At 39.4% G+C, this 27,395-nt stretch overlaps 1 protein-coding gene and 1 pseudogene across 2 annotated transcripts in view; both read left to right on the forward strand.

Annotated features, from left to right (window-relative positions):
• The window catches only part of GC (GC vitamin D binding protein), a 48,549-nt gene that overhangs the window by 1,000 nt on the left and 20,154 nt on the right, over positions 1-27,395 (forward strand). For both annotated transcript variants that reach the window (XM_043906519.1, XM_043906518.1), the window contains exons 2-4: positions 13,601-13,670; positions 14,254-14,386; positions 16,670-16,881. In XM_043906519.1, the coding sequence (XP_043762454.1) occupies positions 13,601-13,670; positions 14,254-14,386; positions 16,670-16,881 (415 nt within the window). The remainder of the gene's footprint in view (positions 1-13,600; positions 13,671-14,253; positions 14,387-16,669; positions 16,882-27,395) is intronic.
• On the forward strand, positions 25,482-27,394 carry LOC122696476 (annotated as a pseudogene).

Below are 27,395 nucleotides of genomic sequence, written 5' to 3' on the forward strand. Positions count from 1 at the left end.
AACATTACTCCTGCCTTTATTGTTTTTTTACATTCACTTTTTTAGAAAAAAATCTTCGTCATTCAAATTATTTTTAAAGTTTGTCTTATTCATGTGTGTGACAAAACCTCTGAATAGCCCAGGTCCCAAGAAACCCTGAAAGCCTATTCCTTTTCCCAGGGTTTCCCTGGGGCAGATCTGAGCCTGGAAAGTCCTCCTGAACTAGTTCCAGATCTGGATCTTCACAATACAGAAAGTCCAGTAATGGTTAAGTCCTGGGACTACATGTGAATGCCAGAATGTGCCATTTTGTTCTACTGACTCAGTAAGGATCCACTGGATTGACTTCAAACAGTTACAGTGCTTTGGAGAATACCAGTATTCTGCAACCTCTATGTCAACATCTTTTAAAATTCTCTCAGCCCGTGATATAATGGATGCTAAAAACTTCAAGCCAGCTCCCTTGAACTGAACTTCATGATGAATTTGGTTAACTATGTGCCATAGCTCAGATGATGGCACCTTAGACATAAAATACAATTATCTACCTAATAAATGTCCAATATTTGGTGACTGTAGTCCTGAGCCATCAGTCCTGGGTTCTATAACACCTGAGCACAACCCAAATACCAAGTTGATGATTTACCTGAAAGCTAGGTGTGCTCACTACTGGCAGAAAGTGTACACATTAAAGGAATTGAGAGGAATTTTAGATGCTGGAGGATTGGTTAGGGTTGCAGTTCTCTCTGTCTAGTTCTTGAGAGTTGACCGCTCACCCACATCATTTATCTAGAACCCCTTTTCCAAGGTGTATGTCCCTCATTTCAGAAAGAAGTTTCTATATCCAAATATATTTAAGAAATAAGCCATACATTAGTCCTTCTTGGCTGGTTTATGATAAATGTTTTTGATTTCTCAGAACTCATAGGACAACAAAACAAGAAGATTTAACACAGAGTTTCCCAGACATATGGGCTGTTTCCTAAAATGCCTATATCCTATAGAAATAGTCTCTGGAAAACATCAGCTCCAGAATGTATACAATATGAACATTAGCTCCAGTCAGGCCCATCCTCGAATATCAAATGGCATTGGGGATTCAGCTCATAAGCCCTTGTATACATCTTGTGAGAGAAGGGCTTACCGAATATGCTAAATCTAAATGATATAATATGCACTTTAGCTACCCTGTGAGTGACAAGAAAATTATGTCCACCAGTTGCCTCCACTTGGCTTCTGTATTCAAAACTGGATAAAGCACTAATCCAAATTGTATCTTTCCCCCTTCCAAGAAACAAGCAAGAAGGCTACTGACACAGCCTCACAATCACCACAGAAATAATGCTACAAGAAACAAACCACTGCTGTTTATAGGAGATGTCGGCAAGAACATTTTCCTTTTGCTTTAAACATTTCATTCTCATCATAATTTAATTAAACATGATATCAAACAGCAAGAACAAAGTAAATTTCCCTCGGGTTGCTGGGTAAGCTGTATTTTCCTTTCTCCCAGTTACCTGTAACAGTCCTAAGACAATATGGTTTAACCCAGTCTTCCTATCAACCACCGAATCATTCTGTTTCTCTTTTCTACAAATTGACCACCACTTGTGAAAAACAAATCTGTCCTAAGTTTGATTCAGGAACTTAGCTATACAGAATGCTAAAGAGAAGCAATTTAGAGCAAGTAGATATTCTAATTTCCCAGATATGTCTATATTTTATCTCTGCAAAGCAAACATAATGGTGACTGAGGAGGTGACACGGGATTTGAGATCTACATGATGAAAAGAAGACAGCTATGTAAATATCCAGAAGTATGTTTCAAGCAGAAGGAAGCCAGGTGCAAATGTCCTAGACTAGGAACAAATAGGACCTGATCTAAGTTCACAAAGCAGCCCAAGTAAAAGCTTAAAAAGGCTTAGATGATAAGGGAAAGGAGGAAGAACTGAAGTCAGAGAAGTATCTAAACTCGATCATCAAGAGCAATGTCAACCTCCTTGGACATCAATACCAAAGTTATGCTTCATTGTTGTCAAGTGAAATGCCAGGTATGAACTCACCATCACAGGTGGGCTATGGGGGTGTGTACACACACTTTAAAAGGTCACAAGGTTGATCTCTATAGGAAGAAGTTGAAATCATTAAAAAGGAACTGCGTGGCCTCCCTCTAGTATCTGTAGTCACTTCGCATGGATCCGCCCCTGTCTGCTCCAAGTTCACATATAGAGAAGGCTTCCCTGACCAGCCTACCTACCAAGAGCACCCACTACATTTTTCTCTATCCCCTTACCCCATCTCAGTCTCAGTTTCCTTTCGTTTTTAGCACTCATCATCTTATCACCAGCTGTTCATTTGTTTTTTTGTAATGAAAGTAAGATGTAGGATGTAAAACTCCATGAAATCAAGGACTTTTTGTTCCCGGCTGGAATTCTCATTTTAGAACACTACTTGCCATACAGTACATTTAGTAGACTTTTTTGGGTGTAAAATCACAAAATTAAGGTTATTAGAGTTCCTACTTCATAAGACAGCTTTGAGTATTTAAGGAAAATTAAGGGGCTTTCCTGGTGGCTCAGTGGTAAAGAATCCACCTGCCAATGCAGGATATGTAGGCTTAATCCTCGGGCCAGGAAGATCCCCTGGAGAAGGAAATGGCAACCCAATCTAGTATTCTTGCCTGGAGAATTCTATGGACAAAGGAGCCTGCGGGCTGCAGTCCATGGGATAGTGAAAGAATCAGACATGATTTAGAGACTAAACAGCAACAACAAGAAATGTCAACTAGGACACATTACAGATACCCTGGAAGGAGTAAATTTTAAGTCTTTTGTTATTTTCATTATAAAGCACTGACACTAGATTTTATGCACTGAATAAAATAGCTAATAATTTACAATGTGTCAGCTTAAATCTTTTAGATACATTTGCTTCATCCTTACACCATGATGAGCTCAGTACTATTATACCCATTTTATAAATGGAGAAATTGAGGAAAAGAGGGGGTAAGTAACTTATCCAAAGTAACTGAGCTAGTAATTGGTGAAATCAGAATTTTACATCAATTCAGTGGTTTTACAAAGGCAATGCTCACAATCATTGCTTCACTGCCTCTCATGAGACATGTAGCTGAAACAGTCTTTAACTAATCTGAGGACAGGTATAAGAGAGAACCAGTCATTAACACTGATTTAGGGGGAAGTAAGTGAAATTCATTCTGTCCACCAAGGTCATCCACAACTGATCCAAACCTCAGTTCATCCCTATTCCATGAAACCGGCTCTGCCTTCTAAACTTCCCTATTTTTAGGGCACTATCACCTCTAAGCCATCTACATTCAGTCTTGCAGAGCATTGTTGGATTTTATTGTATCCATTTGTTAATCTATATTCAGTCACTTTCATATTCTATAAATTTTAGCCCTGAAATACATCAGCCTTGCACAGAGCCTCCTCAGTGTTCCCTTTTGTCTGCATAGATCTAGTTCTCAACACCTGGGAACACTCCCTCTTTTATCTGCATGCTAAGTTGCTTCCCAGTCATGTCCAACTCTTTGTGACTCTATGGACTGTAGCCCACCAGGTTACTCTATCCATGGGCTTCTCCAGGCAAGAATACTGGAGTGGGTTGCCATGCCCTCCTCCAGGGGATCCTCCTGACCCAGGGCCCAAACCTGCACCTCTTATGTCTCCTGTATTGGCAGGCAGGTTCTTTACAACTACAGTTCCATTTCCTTATATTCTCCTTGTACAGGTTCTTGCTCCCCTTTACCCAGCTATTGTAGTGGCTTCCCTAACCAAAACCCTACCTCCCATTACTTCCCCAAACAATCCAAACTAAAAAACAAAGCAAAATTTGACATAATGTGGTAAGTAGAATTCAAAACTGAATTATATGCAAAGTAGAATCACTATTGAGAGGCTACTGAAATGATACTGATGGAATGGACATAAATTTGAGCAAACTCCAGGAGATAGTTGAGGACAGAGGAGCCTGGAGTGTCAGAGTCCCTGGGGTCACAAAGAATTGGAGACAACTTAGCGACTGAAAAACAACAATGAAATATAGGGGTGAACATGCATAGCTGGCTAGAGGGATTCTAGGAATCAGACTGTCTTATACAAATCCACACCAATTCTGGTCTCTGTTTGGAGTCACTTGATGGCAGGTAAAATCTCAGGTTTAAATATTAACATGTATGGTAGGCAGATAGAGCGTCCTCCAAAAATGTCAACATCAGTATGCCTGGAACCTGCAAATATGCTAGCTTACATCACAAAGGGGAATTAAGGTTGCAGGTAGAATAAAGGTTGCCAATCAGCTCTTCTTAAAATAAAAAAAGACAGAAAGTATTATCTGAGTGGGGCCAATGCAATCACAAGAGAGAAACAAGAGAATCAGTCAGAGGAAGATAGTGCTAAGGAAAAAAGGCACAGAGAGGTACAAAGTTGCCAGTTTTGAAAATGGAGGAAGGGGCTCTTGAGTCCAGAAGCATAGGTGTCTAGAGGCTGGAGCAGGCAAGGAAATGGATTCTCCCCTAGAGCCTCCAAAGCAAAGAGAATTCTTAAAGCAGTAGGAATACCAGGCCATCTGACCTGCCTCCTGGGAAATCTGTATGCAGGTCAAGAAGTGACAGTTTGAACTGGACATCGAACAACAGACTGGTTCCAAACTGGGAAAGGAATATGTCAAGTCTGTATATTGTCACACTGCTTATTTAACTTATATGCAGAGTACATTATGCAAAATGCTGGGCTGGATGAAACACAAGCTGGAATCAAGATTGCCAGGAGAAATATCAATAACCTCAGATATGCAGATGACACCACCCTTATGGCAGAAAGTGAAGAAGAACTAAAGAGCCTCTTGATGGAAGTGAAAGAGGAGAGGGAAAAAGTTGGGTTATAACTCAACATTCAGAAAACTAAGATCATGGCATCCAGTCCCATCACTTCATGGCAAATAGATAGGGAAACAATGAAAACAGTGAGAGACTTTATTTTGGGGGGCTCCAAAATCACTTGCAGATGGTGACTGCAGACATTAAATTAAAAGACGCTTGCTCCTTGGAAGAAAATTTATGACCAACATAGACAGCATATTAAAAAGCAGAGACATTACTTTGCTAACAAAGGTCCACCTAGTCAAAGATGGTTTTTTCAGTAGTCATGTATGGATGTGAGAATTGGACTATAAAGAAAGCTGAGCACCAAAGAATTGATGCTTTTGAACTGTGGTGTTGGAGAAGACTCTTGAGAGTCCCTTGGACTGCAAGGAGATCCAACCAGTCCATCCTAAAGGAAATCAGTCCTGAATATTCATTGGAAGGACTGATGCTGAAACTACAATATTTTGGCCACCAAAGAATGGATGTGAAGAACTGACTCATTGGAAAAGACCCTGATTCTGGGAAGGATTGAAGGAGCAGAAGGGGACAACAGAGGATGAGATGGTTGGATGGCATTACCGACTCAATGGACATGAGTTTGACCAAGCTCTGGGAGTTGGTGTTGGACAGGGAAGCCTGGCATGCTGCAGTCCATGGGGTCACAAAGAGTCAGATACAACTGAGCAACTGAACTGAACTAGAGCCTCCAGAAGAACAGAGCCCTGCTGACACCTTGATTTTAGCCCGTGAGATCTGTGTCAGACTACCCAACAGAAATATTAGGCAGTAAGTGTGTGGTGAGTGAGTGAAGAGTGAGTGAAGTCGCTCAGTTGTGTCTGACTCTCTGCGACCCCATGGACTATAGCTTACCATGCTCCTCCATCCATGGGATTTTCCAGGCAAGAGTACTGGAGTGGGTTGCCATTTCCTTCTCCAGAGGATCTTCCCGACCCAGGGATCAAACCCGGGTCTCCAGCATTGTAGGCAGACGCTTTACCGTCTGAGCCACCAGGGAAACCCTATTATGTGGTAATTTATTACTATAGCAATAGAAATATAATACTGTAGGTTTCCGGGCCCTGTGACAGGCTGGGACTTCCCAAAGGAAAAGAGTCAATGAGTGAAAGCGTTTCACTTTTGATAGATTACAGTTTTATTGACCAGATCCAGGGGGAGTTGGCCAGGAGGTAACTGGGGTACATGTTAACTCAATTCCCTGATTCCTAGGAGTTTGGTTTTTACCTTTTCTACCATTTTCCTTGGACCAGAAAGTAATTTAGCCTGCCACCGGAGAGAAGGACTGCAGCAAGTTATATGGGATCCTTATCACAAGGCATAAAAATTGCATCTTGTACTATGTACTGTCAGTGGATTTTTACCTTGAGAAGAACTGCTAACATTCATTGAGTTTTAACCACATTTTGTTGTTGTTCAGTTGCTCAGTTACATCCGACTCTTTGCGACCCATGGACTGCAGCATGCCAGGCTTCCGTTGTCCTTCATTATCTCCTGGAGTTTGTTCTAATTCATGTTCATTGAGTCGGTGATGCCATCCAACTATCTCATCCTCTGTTGCCCCCTTTTCCTCCTGCCTTCAATCTTTCCCAGCATCAGGATCTTTTCCAATGAGTTGGCTCTTCGCATTAGGTGGCCAAAGTATTGTAGCTTCAGCATCAGTCCTTCCAATGAACATTCAGGGTTGATTTCCTTTAGGATTGACTGGTTTGATCCCCTTACAGTCCACATTAGGCAGGAGATATGCTATATAGTTTTACATAGATTAACGTATTTCATAGAACAGCCTTAATAACAAGGTATTATTTCACTTAGATCCTAAGATTACTCTTCCTTGAATACAACTCTGAGTTCATGCCTCTACATGAATGCATTTCAATAGATACCCATTATCTTAAAAAAAAAAAAAAAAAAACAAGTAAAACTTTGGTGACCACTTTTTCTAGTATTTAAGTTCCTCACTTCAGTTTTATTGGATTACTCGTTCTCTAGCTATGACTGATTTTCTAACTTTAGATATTTTTTTCATGTTGTTCTCTCTACTCAAAATTCCTCCCCCAGTTCATTTATCCCTGTTAACATCCTGCCCATCATTTGTGGTCCACTTCAATTGATAGCTCCTTCCACAAGTCTTTCTAAAGGCTCCCTTCCATTCTAGGAGTTCAAGTCTTCTATGGCGATGATCACCATTGCTGCTATTGGTGCTGTGGTCTTATTCTTATCTCTTCCATCAGACTTCAGTTCCTTAACTATTGGTGGCTTTCAAATTTCTTATGTGGTGCTTTATCATGTTATTTATTCTTACGCTGTTTTAAAAACCGAGACCTGTAATGCATTCTAAGTTTCCAAGTCAGGATACCAAAGACAACACTCTCACACATGCCAAAGGTGGAAGAAGGAAACTTGCTCCCTTATCTTCACCTCTGCAAAAGCATTTGTAGACGACAAGGTGCTCAATTTGGGCAGTGAAGGAGAGGTGAAACAAGACGCATGGAGGAAGAATGCCTCCTTTGGGACTTTGGTGAGTGTAGCATCTATCTGGGCTACCACCCATGTTGAACCCAAAGACATCACATTTGAGTGAGTCTATGAGGCTATCCTCTACTGCAATTGTAGTATCTGGGCAACTGACCCATTGCTCTGCTATCTTCTACTGTTTGTGAATTTTCAACATCTGAAATGTTCCACTGATGGCATCCTAAGAGGTACAGTTAATTTCTTTTAGATTAGTCTATAGAAGTCAGGCAGAACTCTAGGTTCAATATTAAAAAGAACTGAATTTCAGCCCATTGACTTAAACTCAAAACCACATACTTGCCTGCAAACATCAGTATGAAACCAAATCAATAGTTTAGGTAATAATGATTTAAAATATCAATGGAAATGAACCCCCCCAAGAAAACTGAAAAAAAAAAAATGAAAAGTACTAATTTGATTACCACTTCTTCATTGACAGTGTTTCTTGTGACATCTAAGTATTTTTGTGATTTTTTTTTTTTAGTTTCAATAATCAGGGCAACTTCCAACAATGTTTAATTTCTCAACTAAAACCACTACTCTGAATATCTAGCCCAACTCGTCCAAATGAATAGTACAAACCATATTCTTTAAGTCTAAAGAAATAAAATAAAAGCATGAGTATATTGACCTTTTCTGACATAGATGAGTCTGTCAGTGCAGAATGGAAATAAAAATGTCAAAGGAACAAAACTGCAAAAATGTAAAAGCCCAACAGTTCTGAAAGCCCATGATTCTCCAGAACATAACAAGAAAATAGCAACTTAAGACAGTTCCTAGCATCCTGCTTGTTGTTGTTTTTTTTTTTTTTTTAATTCAATTCAGTGTTATTTAGGCTTTAACCACAGCTCCCGCTATACAGCTTTTCTAGAGGATCAATATGGTTTTAGAGAAAGATTATAACAATAGTTAAAGCATTCAGAATAATCCTAAAGTTTGTATCACCAGAGTGAGTATCATCTTGTCTACCCCCACTAGAGTAAAAGTTCCACAAGGACAAGGTCATGTCCATTATGCTCTTTATTGTATATTCAGTACTGAACCCAATGCCTGCCACAGAGTAAGTCTTCAAGACATGTCTGTTATATGTATGAACACGTATTGTCAGCTGTGTTGAGAAAGGTGAAAGATGCATGAAGCAGTAAAGATTTCCCAAAAGTAAACCAAATGTTTTCAGAATCCCAGAATGAGGCAGAAGTTACCAGAATGTTTCACAATACAGATAGAAAAGGGGCGTGCTACTGCAAAAAGCAACTCTGTTGAGGACATTTGTAAACATTGAGTGCTGAGGACTCGGGATGTGAAAATGATTTTCCAGTGTCACCAGGATTATGCCAATATTTACCAGAGCTGCATCAAAGTCCAGACTGTCCTCTTCCTAGCCACGTGACACATGAAAGAACAGAGTATGACATTTGAAATTCATTTGATATAGGGCTTAATCATATGAATCAAAGTGAGCTCAACTGGTGTGAAAACATTATGCAGTATTCCATGGAATAAGGAATCAATTTATAATAAATCACATTTCAAATTAACTTCAGCATTTGCTACTTTTTAGAAAATGAAAAAGTGATTAGCCTACTCACTTAGCCAGTTAAGCTCCAGATCTTCTCTTTGAATAAATGAATTTTTTTTTTTTGGTCAGAAATATTTAAAGTAATCCACCTAAAAGATACACGGTGTAACAGCTTCCTCTACGGGTAACTTTTGTAAGAGCAGTTTTATCTTATATTTCAATTCTAAATTTCTTCAGTGCCTCTTTTGGGCTTTTCCCCTTTCTTCTGTCTTGCCTAAGGCTGAATATTCCAAGCAAACATGGCTCCAAAATCATTTTAAGTCTTGTGTAGTTGATCTAGCTTCTCAGTTTTCTGTCATTCTTACTAATAATAGTTAGCATTCTAACTAAAAATACCCAGGAATTCCAATGTGCTGTCTGTACAGACGACAGTTGATTTAATTAAAGCTGTTTAAACAAGAGATAATCTGTAGTGCCGTCTACTTGTACCACATTCACATGAGCTCACATTCCCAACACACTGAGAGGCTCTACTTCCTGAGTGAAGTGAGAAATCTGGAAAGCTAGAAACAAAATAGATCCTTAACTGCTCAGAGGTGTCCCCACTTAATGCAGGCCCTCATTTTGCATCTTATTGAGCGGTCACATTAAAACAAAAGTGACCTCTGAAATTTTATACGGAGAGTTTATTAAACAAAGTTAGCCCTTTGCATTGAGGATAAATGAGTCCTTATTCCAGCTATTTTTGTGTGTGGCTTGAAACAATAAGCTTGGAAAAAAGATTGTATATAATTTCTTACTACTTCAAAAAGGGGTGATTTTGCAACTTTTAGAAGTGACCTGGAAGATCATGAGGATACGACTGTGTGCTAAATCCAGGACTCTATAATGTATGCATGCACACATACTTAGTCACTCGTTTGTGTCCGACTCTTGGTGACCCCATGGACTATAGCCCACCTGCCTCCTCTATCCATGGGATTTTTCAGGCAAGAATACTGCAGTGGATTGCCATTTCCTCCTCCAGGGGAATCTTCCCAACCCAGGGACTGTACCCGTGTCTCCTGTGTTTCCTGCATTGCAGGCCAATTATGTACCCACTAAATTATCGGGGAAGCCCCCAATACACTGCTATTTAAACTCCATTTGAATATTTCTAGGAAAAAACAAACTCGCTTCAAAAAGCTGTTCATCATTTCAGTTACTAATTAGCCACAGCTATAAAATTCTCTCACATTGAACCAAAACCTGTCAGCCATTTCTCTCCGCTCTACCCAGGAATAACAAACGTTGCTGACATCCCCATACTGCCTCTTCTGTCCTTATAGGAGGACAGCTGTATCCTAAAATCTTTCCCTCTGCGTCCTAATCTTCAGTCCCACCAGATACCATTAATGATTAACAAAATTCCTGCTTTATTTTGACCTTTTGAAACTGACAATATCCAACCTTGTAAATAAGTTAATAAATTACAGGAAATGTACTAGATATGAAGGTTTATCAGATAGTCAATAGAGTATAAAAAGCTATTGTCAATCCTAGTGTTTTGTCCTAGTTTCCAAGATAATGTTATATTTGATTATGTAATCACTTTCTTTGTGATTTTGATGAGTTAATCCATTATTACAAAATGACACTTAAGAAAGCTTTTGCCCCTCAATTCTGACTTTTCACCTTGGATATACACGTTAAACAGTTCACCTGAAAGACTTAGGGTGCAAAAGCTTCCTCTATGAGCAGTTTTCACCAAAGTCAGGCATTTTCACCATTAATTCAAACAAATCCTAAAGAGAATCTTTTTAAAAGGGAAAAAAACAATCTTATTCAGTCAGTATCCAACCACAACCACCTCCACTCCAAATCATAAAACGAGAATTTCTACATGTAAGCAATATATGATATAAAATATGCAACTAATGAGAACTGTATAGCACAGAGAACTCAATACTCTATAATGGCCTATATGGGAAAATGATCTAAAAAAGAATAAATAAAAAATAAAAATAAAAAAGAATAAATGTATGTATAACTGATTCACTTTGCTGTACACCTGAAGCTAACACATCATTGTAAATTAACTATATTCCAATTTAAAAATAAGAAGAATTTCTACCCTGTGCTATGTATATTTATTCTTCTGTGGAGTTGAGGCAAGGACATGTAGGTGGTAAAAGGCATACCAGTAGTTGCCATCATATCACCCAAGATGGATTTCCCAATATTTAAATCCAAGAGGATGAGTTATTAAACATCAAAACAATTTAGAATAGGAACTGGGCCATTTATATACTTATTTTTAAAATATAGCATCAAAATATTGGGAAATATCCTAGACTTACTTGAATGAATGATGAATCAGGGATGAACATTGACTGCCTTCCCTGTGTTCTTCCACTGTATATGTAATAGGTATGTTGAAAACATGGGTCTCACCATCAACAAAGTATTCATTCCCAACCACCACATCCACATCCCCAACCACAACAAAGTACTCATTCCCAGCTAGTGGGAACTAGCTCTTTCCAACCACTTGGAGGGACTTAAAAGTAGGGTTTTTATTTTTCTGATTACACAAATAAGGTCTTATGTTCCTTTTGAACCTCAAAATAACGACCTCATAATAGTCATGGTAATCTCTGGTTAGTTTAATCATCAAAAATTTATAAATTCAAATGTGTTCTTTTTTATGGCTGAGTAGTATTCTGACGTCTATGGGGTCGCACAGAGTCAGACACAACTGAAGTGACTTAGCAGCAGCAGCAGTATTCCATTGCATGCATGTAGCACAGCTTTATCCATTCATCTGTCAAGGGGTGGGAAAAAGGGTGGAAGGTTAGAGGGAGGTTTAAGAGGGAGGGGAACTATGTATACCTATGGCTAATTCATGTTGATATATGGCAGAAACCAAACCAATATTGTAAAGCACTTATCCTTCAATTAAAAGTAAATTTTTTAAAAATTGTAAATTCATTATAGTGGGAAGTTTGACTCCCCCAGGTCATTTGTATATCAGTCTTGCTGCCTTTAGTGGCAAAGGGAATCATATACACTCCACTGCCTGTTCTCTTCTTCTTCGTCCTACTCTCTAGGCTGCTTTTAGTTCCTCCAGGGTTAACACGAGGGAAAAAGAAGCCAGCAGGAAAGGTAAGCAGCAGCAGATCCCATTCAGTGGGCAGCTTGGTGAGGTAGCGTTCCTTTCTCTGGTTACAGATGTTCAGAGTGAACACTTTCTTTTTGTGGGTTCTTCGGAGATCTCTTTCCCCATCATCCCTGGTGATCACTCACATCATCTGGCAACTTAAGAGCTCCCTCTGGCCCTTTGATTTTCAAATTGTCTGCATCCGCACAAAGGCATCCTACTGTTTGTTGGTAGCCTATTGCTTTCTAGATAAACGTCTCCCTACTTCAAAAAAAAACAAAAACAAAAAGTGAGGTAGGATGATTCCAGGCCAGTTTTGCTCTCCTGCCCAATCAGCATCAGGTACACAGGTCACAGCAGAGTCTCCCTCTCACAGCCTAACCTTTATTGCACCAGGCACTTAACCAGCCCTTCTAAATGTACAGATTTCTCGAGGCTGAATCAGATACCTGACCATGCCACCGCATCTTCCAAGGATCACCTATCAAGTTTGAACGTGTTCTTTGAAGCCCTTCTTACGATGCTTGAAGTGAGGAGAAGCACTCTCTTACCACTCTCTCATACCCATCACATGGACTGACAACTTTCCCCAAACCTTATTTTGCCTAATTTCCAATTTTTCCCTCAGCTTACCCAGCCTTCTGTTAGAGTCTGGAGGTGTGAATGAAGCAAGAGTGGCAACACCAGGCCTCACACCCTGCCTTGAAAGGCCTGCATGACTGTGCCTAGTGCTTCACTTTGGAATGTAGACATGCCCTCCATTTATTTACTTCTTGGTTCATTGAGCCCTTGGATGAATCTGAAGCAAAGAAAAGAGGGAGGGATAAAAAGCTTTCTTTTAACATTATCATAAAGAAGGCTGAATGCCGAAGAATTGATGCTTTTGAACTGTGGTGTTGGAAAAGGCTCTTGAGCGTCCCTTGGACTGCAAGGAGATCCAACCAGTCCATCCTAAAAGAAATCAACCCTGAATATTCATTGGAAGGACTGATGTTGAAGCTGCAGCTTAATACTTTAGCTACCTGATGTGAAGATCTGCCTCATTAGAAAAGATCCTGATGCTGGAAAAGATTGAAGGTGAGAGGAGAAGGGGACGACAGAGGATGAGATGGTTGAATGGCATCATCGACTCAATGGACGTGGGTTTGAGCAAGCTCCAGGAGATGGTGAAGGATAGGGAGGCCTGGCGTGCTGCGGTTCATGGGGTCACAAAGAGTCAGACATGACTGAGTGACCTGACAACAAAAAAAACACTTCCAATTTACTAGTTGGCATATACATTTTGATTCACCTACTTTCAGTATTATTTCATTCTTTTTCTTAACTTAATTTTCATTAAAGTTTATAGAATGCCATCAAATAGTATGCCATCAAATTCTGATCCATTGTGAGAAACAGAAAGGCATGACCAAAATGAAACCGCACAAAGATATTAAGAAAATGCTAGTTTTGTATCAATGAATCATGTCCCTTTGTATATACACATTTAATGGAGCATTCATTTAAAGGGGAAAGATTCAACTTTTCTATTTCTGATTGTCAGGTCGAGATTATGAGAAAGATAAAGTCTGCAAGGAACTTGCCAGCCTGGGAAAAGATGACTTCACATCTTTGTAAGTATGATGTATTCATTCACTCTTCTTGGTTACCTGACCTTGAACGAAGCTCAATGTGAGGTAACTTCAACTCAGCTTCAGGGGCTAAACTGAGCTCCACTGAGATGAAGAGGATAGAGTCCCAGGGTCAAAGTGGGCAGAGATGTTAGGCATGTGGAGGCCATCCAAAGATTCAAGCTGGACTACCACTACCATGGTCTGAGAATTTGTTAAAAGTTTACCAATGAGTTGAGAGAATAAGCAAGCATAGTTTTCTAAGGTGAATTAAAAGGCAGCAGTATATGCTAGGACTAGGGCCAACAACATGACAAGGGCAAGAACAGGTTCATTCAGAGAAGCTTGAGAGAGGAAAGAACATGAGGCTGCTTTGATGGAACCCCTCAAGTCCATCTTCTACTGCTTTACAAGATGAGATTTTGTTCTAAGTGAACCTATTTTTAAAGTCAATGTCCTATTTTTATTAGTCAAGAATATGTGTGCAAAATTCCACTAAAAAAAACAATGGAAGAGACTTCATATTAAAATATGCACAAACATGAAGACTTTTAAAAATTCTGAGTATGTTCATTTTTCTCCTCAGGTCAATGGTCCTATACAGCAGAAAATTTCCCAGTGGCACCTTTGAACAGATCAGCCATCTTGTGAATGAAGTTGTCTCTTTAACAGTGACCTGCTGTGCTGAAGGGGCTGATCCTGACTGCTATGACAACAGGGTAGGGATATGTGGTTGGCCTCATCTGTTGTGGCCCATAGAACAGAGTCGAAATAGCCCTTTACATCATATCTTGGGGGAAATCTTAGACATCAACCCAGCTACTCCAAGTTTAGGGGAAATATGAAGCCTATTATCCCAGAACTCAAATTTATTCTAGTATAGTGAACCAATTTTGTCCATTGGTCCTACAAGGTTCAAATGAGAAAACTGGGATGTACATTAATTCATGAACCTCCTGAAATAATTCTATTATTCTGTATATCTTAGAAGCCTACCAATATGCATACCTGTATCATGCCAAGACTGGTACCAACTGCCCTGGAAAAACTTAGCATTGGTTTCAAACTATTTCAGGGTTCAAAAATTGCCCTATATATACACACACACTAAATTCTGCATTTTCTCCATTAGAGTATATCTGCAGAAATTTAAAACACTGAAATGAGTTTCAAATATATATATTTCCAAATGAGTTTCAAAATATATGTTTCAAAATGAGTTTCAAAATATAGACAGTAGCTAAAAGAGGTAAGACTACATGCGTTTCTAGCAATTTACTGATACTGTCAATCAGGCCAAATAAAAATGGCATTTAACTGCATCTTGATAAATGCCCTACAGGCAAATATCTCCCTGTTCAAAACTGCAGCAGTCAACCAACAGAAACAATGTTCCAAAGATCTGATTAGAATATACTCTACACAGTGACTCTTACCCATTAATTGCTTTATCTGGCCCTTATCTACTATCTAAGTATTTTCTCCCATAAACCACAAAAGCACATCATTTCAACCCTACCTTCTGCACTGTCAAAATAAACAAGCAAGCTACCAATTATAATCAAAACAGAACACATTTTTATTTCCATTTTATTTTATATATTTGCTAACCCATCCCTTGACCAGAGATGGTCTCCAAGATTGTTAGAGACAGATCATAAGAACAGAAATGGCATTGATGTTTTTTGGATTACATCTTCCTTCTCCTATTGTTCAAAGCAATTTTTTTTCTATAAATATGTTACTTTCTTTGTAAACTTTTCTTATTTGGAAGAAAGTAATAAAGGAAAAATAGGGAAGTTGCCAGGCAAAGAAATGGTGAAAGGTTCACTGTTTACTTCTGGTTTGCAAAACTAATATCACATTGGTTTCCCTCATTGACAGGAAAAATCTTTAGAAGGTTTATCCTAAAAAGATAACTTATAAAGTAAGTGTAAAAATGTCAAAGTCTTTTTCCCATGTAAATCCTCAAATAATTTTTTCCATGATGACTATTTCTATTCCATACATCAAATTATTCCAGATATCAAATTCTTCCCAAAAAAGTTTGTTGCTACAATTGTTTGGTGGTATTACCATGGGCTTAGTCTGCCCACATGAATCAGTCTACCATTGTTGAGGCAGTAAATTAAGTTGTAGCACTGCTTCAACCATGATGCATAGGAGAATAAACTTTGGGGCTTTGGGAAAAAAACAGAACCTCAGGCCTCATCTTTGACCTACTGAATCAGAATTTCTGTGTTATGCAGCCCAGGCATTTCCAATTTTTATACAATCTGTGATATGATGCAAAAGCAGGTTCAAGAACCACTGTGTTTTCAAGAACACAGATCAATGTTGAAGACCAAGGCAGTCAAGGATTAAGAGTCTGTTCAAGTAACAAAGCGAAGGGGGGAGGGCAGAGAGAGGTCACATTCTCAGCATAGTATTTAGAACAGAATGCAGACGGAAGATCATATCAGAATCAATGGAGTTTTTTAAAAGGACCTCCCTCATCTTCAGAGATGTTAATATCCCCATAGAGAAACACTGAACTAGAGTATCCAACCTCTAAAAGGTGTAGTCACACATCGTCCACTCCTACTCTGAGTCTTTTTTTTTTTTTTTTTCAATTTCTCCTTTATTTTTTTTTTTTTCCAGTGGGTTTTGTCATACATTGATATGAATCAGCCATAGATTTACATGTATTCCCCATCCCGATCCCCCCTCCCACCTCCCTCCACCCGATTCCTCTGGGTCTTCCCAGTGCACCAGGCCCAAGCACTTGTCTCACGCATCCCACCTGGGCTGGTGATCTGTTTCACCATAGATAATATACTCTGAGTCTTAACATAAGACTCTATACTTGCCTATAACTAGAATTATGCAACTTGTCATGGACAACTTTGTTTCCAATGAGAGTTTTCAAATTTAGAGCTAAGATGCTATATACCAAGTGGAGAACTACAAGCCTAGAAACTTGTAGGTATATGAGTTTACTTGTTTTTCCTTTCTCATCCTAGACTTCAGCATTGTCTGACAAGTCCTGTGAAAGCAACTCTCCATTCCCAGTGCACCCTGGAACTCCTGAGTGCTGCACCCACGAGGGCCTTGAAAAGAAGCTCTGTATGGCTACCCTGAAGCACCAGCCACAAGAATTTCCAACTTATGTGGAGCCAACAAATGACGAGATCTGTGAGGCATTCAGGAAAGATCCCAAGGGGTTTGCTGATCAGTAAGCAGCTTTCATCACATGTAAAACTTCAGAGTACAAAATAACAAACATGTTTAAACTAACCCCCTACTCTGTATAGACACCTCTTATACCATACCACAACCCAATTTCCAATAACAGAAAATTGGCTGTTACCCAAGACAGCCCATCTTTGTCAGTGCTGATTATTATAAATGCCTTTTCTCAGATGAAGATGAAAGCAACTTTCCCAAACCCCCACCTTCTGTCATCCTAGTTCTAGTATCTGAAGCAGAATCACCTGGAACGCCTCCATCCTTGTGACATTTCCAAATATTTAACAGCAGCTATTGTGATTACACTTATGTTAGAGATCTTTGCATGCTCCATCTGATAGGATTTTATTGCTGTGCACAAGTATTTAACTCCAGGTAGAGCATAAGAAATAGCTTTTTCTCATTCCTACAGTACATCCCCAGAAACAGCTGTGAACAAGATACATATTGCACCCCATAAGCAAACATATTACATTTATCTTCTCATTGTTTAATATTCTTGAGGAGATCATATATTGATTCTTTAGACTTAGAAGACCATAAAAATGAAAAATTGAAAATATTTGTGATAATAGAATACATGTATATATACACAGAGAATATATATATAGACACACACAGAGAAGTCAAAAGAAATGTCATTAAAGCTGGCTTTAGAAATAAGTCAAGGTGATAATTTTATAAAAATTGGTTGGTTTGCCCATGCATGTAAATTTTCAGAGAGGATTTTGCCCAGGATTTCACTCTTTAGACCCTTAGGGGTTTATACTCCTAAAAATGAATTTCAACAAATAAACAAGCCAATATGTAACAATTGTCTAAACTAAAAAGATAATGAAAGGTAATTGCATTACATTCATTTTATTTTTTTTTTATTAGTTGGAGGTTAATTACTTTACAATATTGTAGTGGTTTTTGTCATACATTGACATGAATTAGCCATGGATTTACATGTATTCCCCATCCTGATCCCCCCTCCCACCTCCCTCACCACCCGATCCCTCTGGGTCTTCCCAGTGCACCAGGCCCGAGCACTTGTCTCATGCATCCAACCTGGGCTGGTGATCTGTTTCACCCTAGATAATATACGTGTTTCGATGCTGTTCTCTCACAACATCCCACCCTCACCTTCTCCCACAGAGTACAAAAGTCTGTTCTCTATTCTCTACATCTGTGTCTCTTTTTCTGTTTTGCATATAGGATTATCGTTACCATCTTTCTAAATTCCATATATATGCATTAGTATACTGTATTGGTCTTTATCTTTCTGGCTTACTTCACTCTGCATAATGGGCTCCAGTTTCATCCATCTCATTAGAACTGATTCAAATGAATTCTTTTTAATGGCTGAGTAATATTCCATGGTGTATATGTACCACAGCTTCCTTATCCATTCATCTGCTGATGGGCATATAGGTTGCTTCCATGTCCTGGCTATTATAAACAGTGCTGCGATGAACATTGGGGTGCACGTGTCTCTTTCAGATCTGGTTTCCTCAGTGTGTATGCCCAGAAGTGGGATTGCTGGGTCATATGGCAGTTCTATTTCCAGTTTTTTAAGAAATCTCCACACTGTTCTCCATAGCAGCTGTACTAGTTTGCATTCCCACCAACAGTGTAAGAGGGTTCTCTTTTCTCCACACCCTCTCCAGCATTTATTGCTTGTAGACTTTTGGATAGCAGCCATCCTGACTGGCGTGTAATGGTACCTCATTGTGGTTTTGATTTGCATTTCTCTGATAATGAGTGATGTTGAGCATTTTTTCATGTGTTTGTTAGCCATCTGTATGTCTTCTTTGGAGAAATGTCTGTTTAGTTCTTTGGCCCATTTTTTGATTGGGTCATTTATTTTTCTGGAATTGAGCTTCAAGTGTTGCTTGTATATTTTTGAGATTAATCCTTTGTCAGTTGCTTCATTTGCTATTATTTTCTCCCAATCTGAGGGCTGTCTTTTCACCTTGCTTAGAGTTTCCTTTGTTGTGCAAAAGCTTTTAAGTTTCATTAGGTCCCATTTGTTTAGTTTTGCTTTTATTTCCAATATTCTGGGAGGTGGGTCATAGAGGATCCTGCTGTGATTTATGTCAGAGAGTGTTTTGCCTATGTTCTCCTCTAGGAGTTTTATAGTTTCTGGTCTTACATTTACATCTTTAATCCATTTTGAGTTTATTTTTGTGTATGGTGTTAGAAAGTGTTCTAGTTTCATTCTTTTACAAGTGGTTGACCAGCTTTCCCAGCACCACTTGTTAAAGAGGTTGTCTTTTTTCCATTGTATATCCTTGCCTCCTTTGTCAAAGATAAGGTGTCCATAAGTTCGTGGATTTATCTCTGGGCTTTCTATTCTGTTCCATTGATCTATATTTCTGTCTTTGTGCCAGTACCATACTGTCTTGATGACTGTGGCTTTGTAGTAGAGTCTGAAGTCAGGCAGGTTGATTCCTCCAGTTCCATTCTTCTTTCTCAAGATTACTTTGGCTATTCGAGGTTTTTTTGTATTTCCATACAAATTGTGAAATTATTTGTTCTAGTTCTGTGAAAAATACTGTTGGAAGCGTGATAGGGATTGCATTAAATCCATAGATTGCTTTGGGTAGTATAGCCATTTTGACAATATTGATTCTTCCAGTCCATGAACATGGTATGTTTCTCCATCTGTTTGTGTCCTCTTTGATTTCTTTCATCAGTGTTTTATAGTTTTCTATGTATAGGTCTTTTGTTTCTTTAGGTAGATATACTCCTAAGTATTTTATTCTTTCTGTTGCAATGATGAATGGTATTGTTTCCTTAATTTCTCTGTTTTCTCATTGTTAGTATATAGGAATGCAAGGGATTTCTGTGTGTTAATTTTATATCCTGCAACTTTACTATATTTGTTGATTAGCTCTAGTAATTTTCTGGTAGAGTCTTTAGGGTTTTCTACGTAGAGGATCATGTCATCTGCAAACAGTGAGAGTTTCACTTCTTCTTTTCCTATCTGGATTCCTTTTACTTTTTTCTGCTCTGATTGCTGTGGCCAAAACTTCCAAAACTATGTTGAATTGTAGTCGTGAGAGTGGGCACCCTTGTCTTGTTCCTGATTTCAGGGGAAATGCTTTCAATTTTTCACCATTGAGAGTAACGTTTGCTGTGGGTTTGTCATACATAGCTTTTATTATGTTGAGGTATGTTCCTTCTATTCCTGCTTTCTGGAGAGTTTTAATCATAAATGAGTGTTGAATTTTGTCAAAGGCTTTCTCTGCATCTATTGAGATAATCATATGGTTTTTATCTTTCAATTTGTTAATGTGGTGTATTACATTGATTGATTTGTGGATATTAAAGAATCCTTGCATTCCTGGGATAAAGCCCACCAGGTCATGGTGTATGATTTTTTTAATATGTTGTTGGATTCTGTTTGCTAGAATTTTGTTAAGGATTTTTGCATCTATGTTCATCAGTGATATTGGCCTGTAGTTTTCTTTTTTTGTGGCATCTTTGCCTGGTTTTGGAATTAGGGTGATGGTGGCCTCATAGAATGAGTTTGGAAGTTTACCTTCTTCTGCAATTTTCTGGAAGAGTTTGAGTAAGATAGGTGTTAGCTCTTCTCTAAATTTTTGGTAGAATTCAGCTGTGAAGCCATCTGGTCCTGGGCTTTTGTTTGCTGGAAGATTTCTGATTACAGTTTCGATTTCCTTGCTTGTGATGGCTCTGTTAAGATCTATTTCTTCCTGGTTCAGTTTTGGAAAGTTATACTTTTCTAAGAATTTGTCCATTTCTTCCAAGTTGTCCATTTTATTGGCATAGAGCTGCTGGTAGTAGTCTCTTATGATCCTTTGTATTTCAGTGTTGTCTCTTGTGATCTCTCCATTTTCATTTCTAATTTGGTTCTTCTCCCTTTGTTTCTTAATGAGTCTTGCTAATGGTTTGTCAATTTTGTTTATTTTTTCAAAAAACCAGCTTTTAGCTTTGTTGATTTTTGCTATGGTTTCTTTAGTTTCTTTCGCATTTATTTCTGCCCTAATTTATAAGATTTCTTTCCTTCTACTAACCCTGAGGTTCTTCATTTCTTCCTTCTCTGGTTGCTTTAGGTGTAGAGTTAGGTTATTTATTTGACTTTTTTCTTGTTTCTTGAGATAAACCTGTAATGCTGTGAACCTTCCCCTTAGCACTGCTTTTACAGTGTCCCATAGGTTTTGGGTTGTTGTGTTTTCGTTTTCATTCATTTCTATGCATATTTTGATTTCTTTTTGTATTTCTTCTATGATTTGTTGGTTATTCAGAAGAGTGTTATTTAGCCTCCATATGTTTGAGTTTTTAAGAATTTTTTTCCTGTAATTGAGATCTAATTTTACTGCACTGTGGTCAGAAAAGATGACTGGAATGATTTCAATTTACCAAGACCAGATTTATGGCCCAGGATGTGATCTATTCTGGAGAAGGTTCCGTGTGCACTTAAGAAAAAGGTGAAGTTGATTGTTTTGGGGTGAAATGTACTATAGATATCAATTAGGTCTAGCTGGTCCATTGTGTCATTTAAGGTTTGTGTTTCCTTGTTAATTTTCTGTTTAGTTGATCTATCCATAGTTGTGAGTGGGGTATTAAAGTCTCCCACTCTTATTGTGTTACTATTAATTTCCTCTTTCATACTCGTTAGCGTTTGCCGTACATATTGCGGTGCTCCTATGTTGGGTGCATATATATTTATAATTGTTATATCTTCTTCTTGGATTGATCCTTTGATCATTATGCAGTGGCCTTCTTTGTCTCTTTTCACAGCCTTTATTTGAAAGTCTATTTTATCTGATATGAGTATTGCGACTCCTGCTTTCTTTTGGTCTCCGTTTGCGTGAAATATTTTTTTCCAGCCCTTCACTTTTAGCCTGTATGTGTCTCTTGTTTTGAGGTGGGTCTCTTGTAGACAGCATATATAGGGGTCTTGTTTTTGTATCCATTCAGCCAGTCTTTGTCTTTTGGTTGGGGCATTCAACCCATTTACATTTAAGGTAATTATTGATAGGTATGGTCCCGTTGCCATTTACTTTGTTGTTTTGGGTTCACGTTTATACAACCTTTCTGTGTTTCCTGTCTGACGAAGATCCTTTAGCATTTGTTGAAGAGCTGGTTTGGTGGTGCTGAATTCTCTCAGCTTTTGCTTGTCTGTAAAGCTTTTGAATTCTCCTTCATATCTGAATGAGATCCTTGCTGGGTACAGTAATCTAGGTTGTAGGTTATTCTCTTTCATTACTTTAAGTATGTCCTACCATTCCCTTCTGGCCTGGAGGGTTTCTATTGATAGATCAGCTGTTATCCTTATGGGGATCCCTTTGTGTGTTATTTGTTGTTTCTCCCTTGCTGCTTTTAATATTTGTTCTTTGTGTTTGATCTTTGTTAATTTGATTAATGTATGTCTTGGGGTGTTTCACCTTGGGTTTATCCTGTTTGGAACTCTCTGGATTTCTTGGACTTGGGTGGCTATTTCCTTCCCCATTTTAGGGAAGTTTTCAGCTATTATCTCCTAGAGTATCTTCTCATGGCCTTTCTTTTTGTCTTCTCTTGGGACTCCTATGATTTGAATGTTGGGGCATTTCACATTGTCCCAGAAGTCCCTGAGGTTGTCCTCGTTTCTTTTGATTCTTTTTTCTTTTTTCCTCTCTGCTTCATTTATTTCCACCATTTTATCTTCTACCTCACTTATCCTATCTTCTACCTCCATTATTCTACTCTTGGTTCCCTCCAGAGTGTTTTTGATCTCATTTATTGCATTATTCATTTTTAATTGACTCTTTTTTATTTCTTCTAGGTCTTTATTAAACATTTCTTGCATCTTCTCAATCTTTGTCTCCAGGCTATTTATCTGTAACTCCATTTTGTTTTCAAGACTTTGGATCATTTTTATTATCATTATTCTAAATTCTTTTTCAGGTAGATTCCCTATATCCTCCTCTTTTCTTTGACTTGGTGGGCATTTTTCATGTTCCTTTACCTGTTGGGTATTTCTCTGCCTTTTCATTTTGTTTAGATTGCTGTGTCTGGAGTGGGCTTTCTGTATTCTGGTGGTCTGTGGTTCCTTTTTATTGTGGAGGTTTCACCCAGGGGGTGGGGTTAGACGATTGGCTTGTCAAGGTTTCCTGGTTAGGGAAGCTTGCGCCAGTGTTCTGGTGCATGGAACTGGATTTTTTCTCTCTGGAGTGCAATGGAGTGTCCAGTAATGAGTTTTGAGATGTGTTAGGTGTGACTTTGGGCAGCCTGTATGTTGACGCTCAGGGCTATGTTCCTGCGTTGCTAAAGAATTTGTGTGCTATGTCTTGCTCTGGAACTTATTGGTTCTTGGGTGGTGGTTGGTTTCAGTGTAGGTATGGAGGCTTTTGGATGGTCTCTTATTACTTAATGATCCATGTAGTCAGGAGTTTTCTGGTGTTCTCAGGTTTTGGGCTTAAGTCTCCTGCCTCTGGATTTCAGTTTTATTCTTCCAGTAGTCTCAAGACCTCTCCAACTATACAACACTGATAATAAAACTTCTAGGTTAATGGTGAAAAGATTCTCCACCGTGAGGGACACCCAGAGAGGTTCACAGAGTTACATGAAAAAGAGGAGAGGGAGGAGGGAGATATAGATGAGCAGGAGGAGAAAAGGGGGGACTCGAGAGGAGAGAGACAGATCTACGCAGTTGTCTGTTCCCAGAGTGTTCTCCGTAGCCCAGACACCCACAAAGATTCACAGAATTGGATTGGGAAGAGAAGGGGAAAGGAGGAAATAGAGGTGTTCTGAGGTAGAAAACAGAGAGTCAAGATTGGGAGAGAATAATCAACACACTCCTGAATAAAAATGGGAACTGAATATTGGATTCTTAAATGTCCAAAATTTATATCACATACTGAAAAACAAAGATTAAAAATCTAGAGTAGAGTTTAGACTCTTAAAAATACAATATTAAAAACAAAAACACAAAAAATTTTAGAAATATATATGAAGTTCGGTTTAAAAATAGGGCTTCTTTTTTTTTTTTTGCAAGGTTATAGTGAAATGAAAATGAAAATTAAGGAGTAATAGAGGATTTTAAAAGAAAATAAGAGAAAAAAAAGAAAAAAACAAGAAAAAAATTTTTTCCCTAATTAAAAAAAATCATAAAAATATATGAAAATGAAAGTTAAGGAGTAATGGGGGAGTAATAGGGAATTTTAAAAGAAAATAAAAGAGAAAAAATAAAAAAGAAAAGAAAAGAAAAAAAATTTTTTTAATTAAAAAAAAAAGGTAAAATTATATCTAGGAATTTCTCTGGAGCTGTTGTGGTCAGTGTGGGTTCAGTTCAGTTTCAGATAGCTCCTCGTTCCAGCTTACACTTCTCGATATCTACAGGCCCCTTCTTGTGTAGTCGGTGTTATCTACAGGGATTTTAATCTGTTGCACCGGTCCCTTCTGAAGCGGTTCCCTTTGTTTATTTGGCTTCTGTTTGCCGGTCTCTTCACTGTCTAATTTCCGCCCTGACCCAGGCAGGTGAAGGTGGTCTCTTGTTCAGGTTCGCTAGTTCCGTCGCGCTGCGGGGAGGGAGGGGTGCTGCAGGCAGATATCGCTCTGTGTGGGGAGCACTCACAGTGTTCCGGCCACACTGGGTTTGACCCCGCTCACGGGTGTGTGTGCTTTCCCCGTTTACACTGCTCAGGCTCCCTGCTGCTCTATATGGAGCGGGCCCTGCGTGGCGTGCGGTTCCAGTTTTCGGGTACTCAACAAAAGCATGGACTCAGTTGGGCCTGCGTTTTGTGCCTTCCCCGGCCGGAGCAGCTCAGGCAGCCAGGAGCTTGAGGGGCACACTCTCCACGGGTGCAGTGCCTTCTCCCCTCTGCGGTCCCAGCCTCAGTTTCCGCGCGCGCCGGGTCGGGTGCGCGTGCCTTGAGTTTAGCCCGACCGTCCCGGTGGATGTCGACCATCCAGAATCTCAGGAAGCCTTTGGTTAGAAACTGGAGGCCTGTTTGCAGTGTGGTAGGGGATGCCGTCTCTGGGGCCGAGTTTGCCCCTTTCCCCTCCCCCCTGCCTCCTGCCTCCGGTGGGGATGGGCCGGTCCGCCGCGGGCTAGCTCTTCTCTGGAGTTTCTCAGTCCCTTTGTTCTGTGAACGGCCGGCAGTGTGTTCTGGCCGGTTCATTTTCTTTCTCTCTCTTGCTATCCCACAGTTTAAGTTGCTATCTCACAAAAGCTCCCTCCGATTGCTCTCAGGGCCTTCGGGCCCGGTCCTTACCCTAAGCAATGCCGCCCACTCCTCTCCATTCCGCCCCCACTTGCTGGTGGCGGATGCAGGCATCTGGGGTACTTTTCTGCTGGGAGTTGCTTTTAGGCATGTAATCTGTGGGTTTTATTTATTTTTCCTCCCAATTAGGTTGCCCTCTGAGATTCAAAAACTTCCCCCAGACCCGCCAGTGCGAGGGTTTCCTGGTGTTTGGAAACTTCCTCTATTAAGACTCCCTTTCCAGGATGGGTCTCTGTCCCTAGCTCTTTTGTCTCTCTTTTTATCTTTTATATTTTGTCTTACCTCCTTTTGAAGACAATGGGCTGCTTTTCTGGACGCCTGATGTCCTCTGCTAGCGATCAGAAGTTGTTTTGTGAAGTTTGCTCAGCGTTCAATTGTTCTTTCGATTAATTTGTAGGGGAGAAAGTGGTCTCCCCGTCCTATTCCTCCGCCATCTTGGCTCCTCCCCCTGCATTACATTCATTTTAGTTTGTTTCATTAATGTTAATAAGCAGCCACCCCAGGCCATGCATATGGTAGAAGCTAAATGAATAAAGGGACAAATGACTTTTCTCAAGTAATCTACATGGAAATTTAGGAAAGATTTTTTTGATTAAAATATTGATGAAAAGTGACTAGTATATATTGCCGCAGGCACCTCCTTCCAGCTCCAGTTCTGCTGGAGACGCAGCCCAGAGACTACATTGCCTTACAGCAAGCTTCTGAGCAGATTTCCGGGCCTGTCTTACTGCAGTGGCGCCGCCCGTGCGTTCCAAAGCAGAGGGCTGTAGCCACCGTCCCAGCCTCGGTGTTTGGTGAACACAAGCCCCAGCGTGCCTCGAGTGTGCAACCTCTCGCCGAGCCCCTCGAGTCCTGGGCATGAACTGCGCTGACGGAGGGAGAGTGGCAGCCTCTGGGGTGGAGAAGAGCAGCAGGAAGAAGACCAAGAAGAAACTTGCTGCTGGAGAGGAAGCCAAATTGTTGGCAGGTTTCATGGGTGTCACGAATAACATGCAGAAACAGAAAACACACTATGATGCGATCCTTATGGTCCAGGAAAGAAAGATACCTGCTCATCGTGTTGTCTTTGCTGCAGCCAGACATTTTTTTAACCTAAAGTTCACAACTAACATGCTTGAATCAAAGTCCTTTGAAGTGGAACTCAAAGATGCCGAACCTGACATTGTTGAACAACTTGTGGAATTAGCTTCTACCGCTAGAATTTCTGTGAATATAGCAATAATCTTCATTCCTTGTTAGATGCAGCAAACCAGTACCAGATTGAACCTGTGAAGAAAATGCATGTTGATTTTTTGAAAGAACAAATTGGTGCTTCAAACTCTCTTGGTATAAGTGTATTAGCAGAGTGTCTAGACTGTCCTGAATCGAAAGCAACTGCAGATGACTTTATTCATCAGCATTTTACTGATGTTTCTAAAACTGATGAATTTCTACAACTTGATGTCAAGCAAGTTACACATCTCCTCAACCAGGACCCTCTGTCAGAGCAGAGGATTAGGTTTATATGCTGCAGTCAGGTGGTTGAAATATGATGAACCTAACCGCCAGCCTTTTATGGTTGACGTCCTTGCTAAAGTCAGGTTCCTCTTATGTCAAAGAATTTCTTAAGTTAAAACAGTACAAGCTGAGCCACTTATTCAAGACAATCCCAAATGTCTTAAGATGGTGATAAGTAAATTGCCTACTTTCCATTTATTTATAACCTGATCATGTAGCCAGTTTCTCATGGACTTAAAATCCTTCAGAATGGATCAGACTGGGCAGCCAGGGAGAAACACTTGAGACTTGGCCCCTCTGGATAGTTACTCTGTTGGGTTTCTCAACTGTCTATCTGGAAGGAACTTAACCTCATCCCTTATTTTATAGGAACGCATGTGATAGAAGGTAAAAAATTAGACTTTGTCTCATTTCATGTACAGTAACTTTTAGTTTATGTGCTTTGTTTCCTTTTAAAAATTCAAGTAGTGTACTGTGATCACATTTTCTTTCTTGAAGAAAAAAGTTGGTTTGTTGTACCTGGAGCACATTTTTTGCCACTTTTTTTTTTTTCATTTACTTAATTTTTCTTGACTTGCAGACTTGAGTTCCAACCAGTCTGTAAAATGCCACTTAATAAAATTGTACAATTGAAAAAAAAAAAGTGACTAGTATTATAACCCCTTCTCTATATCTCAGGTGCTTTTTAGGTATTAAAACTATAATGTAACAATGCATCCTTTTTTTCCCATCAAAATACTTCTGAAAAAGTGAGTTGTTTCCCACAAATATTTTCATTAATCCTACT

This window comes from Cervus elaphus, chromosome 6 (assembly GCF_910594005.1).
Source record: "Cervus elaphus chromosome 6, mCerEla1.1, whole genome shotgun sequence".
In the NCBI taxonomy this organism is placed as follows: domain Eukaryota; kingdom Metazoa; phylum Chordata; class Mammalia; order Artiodactyla; family Cervidae; genus Cervus; species Cervus elaphus.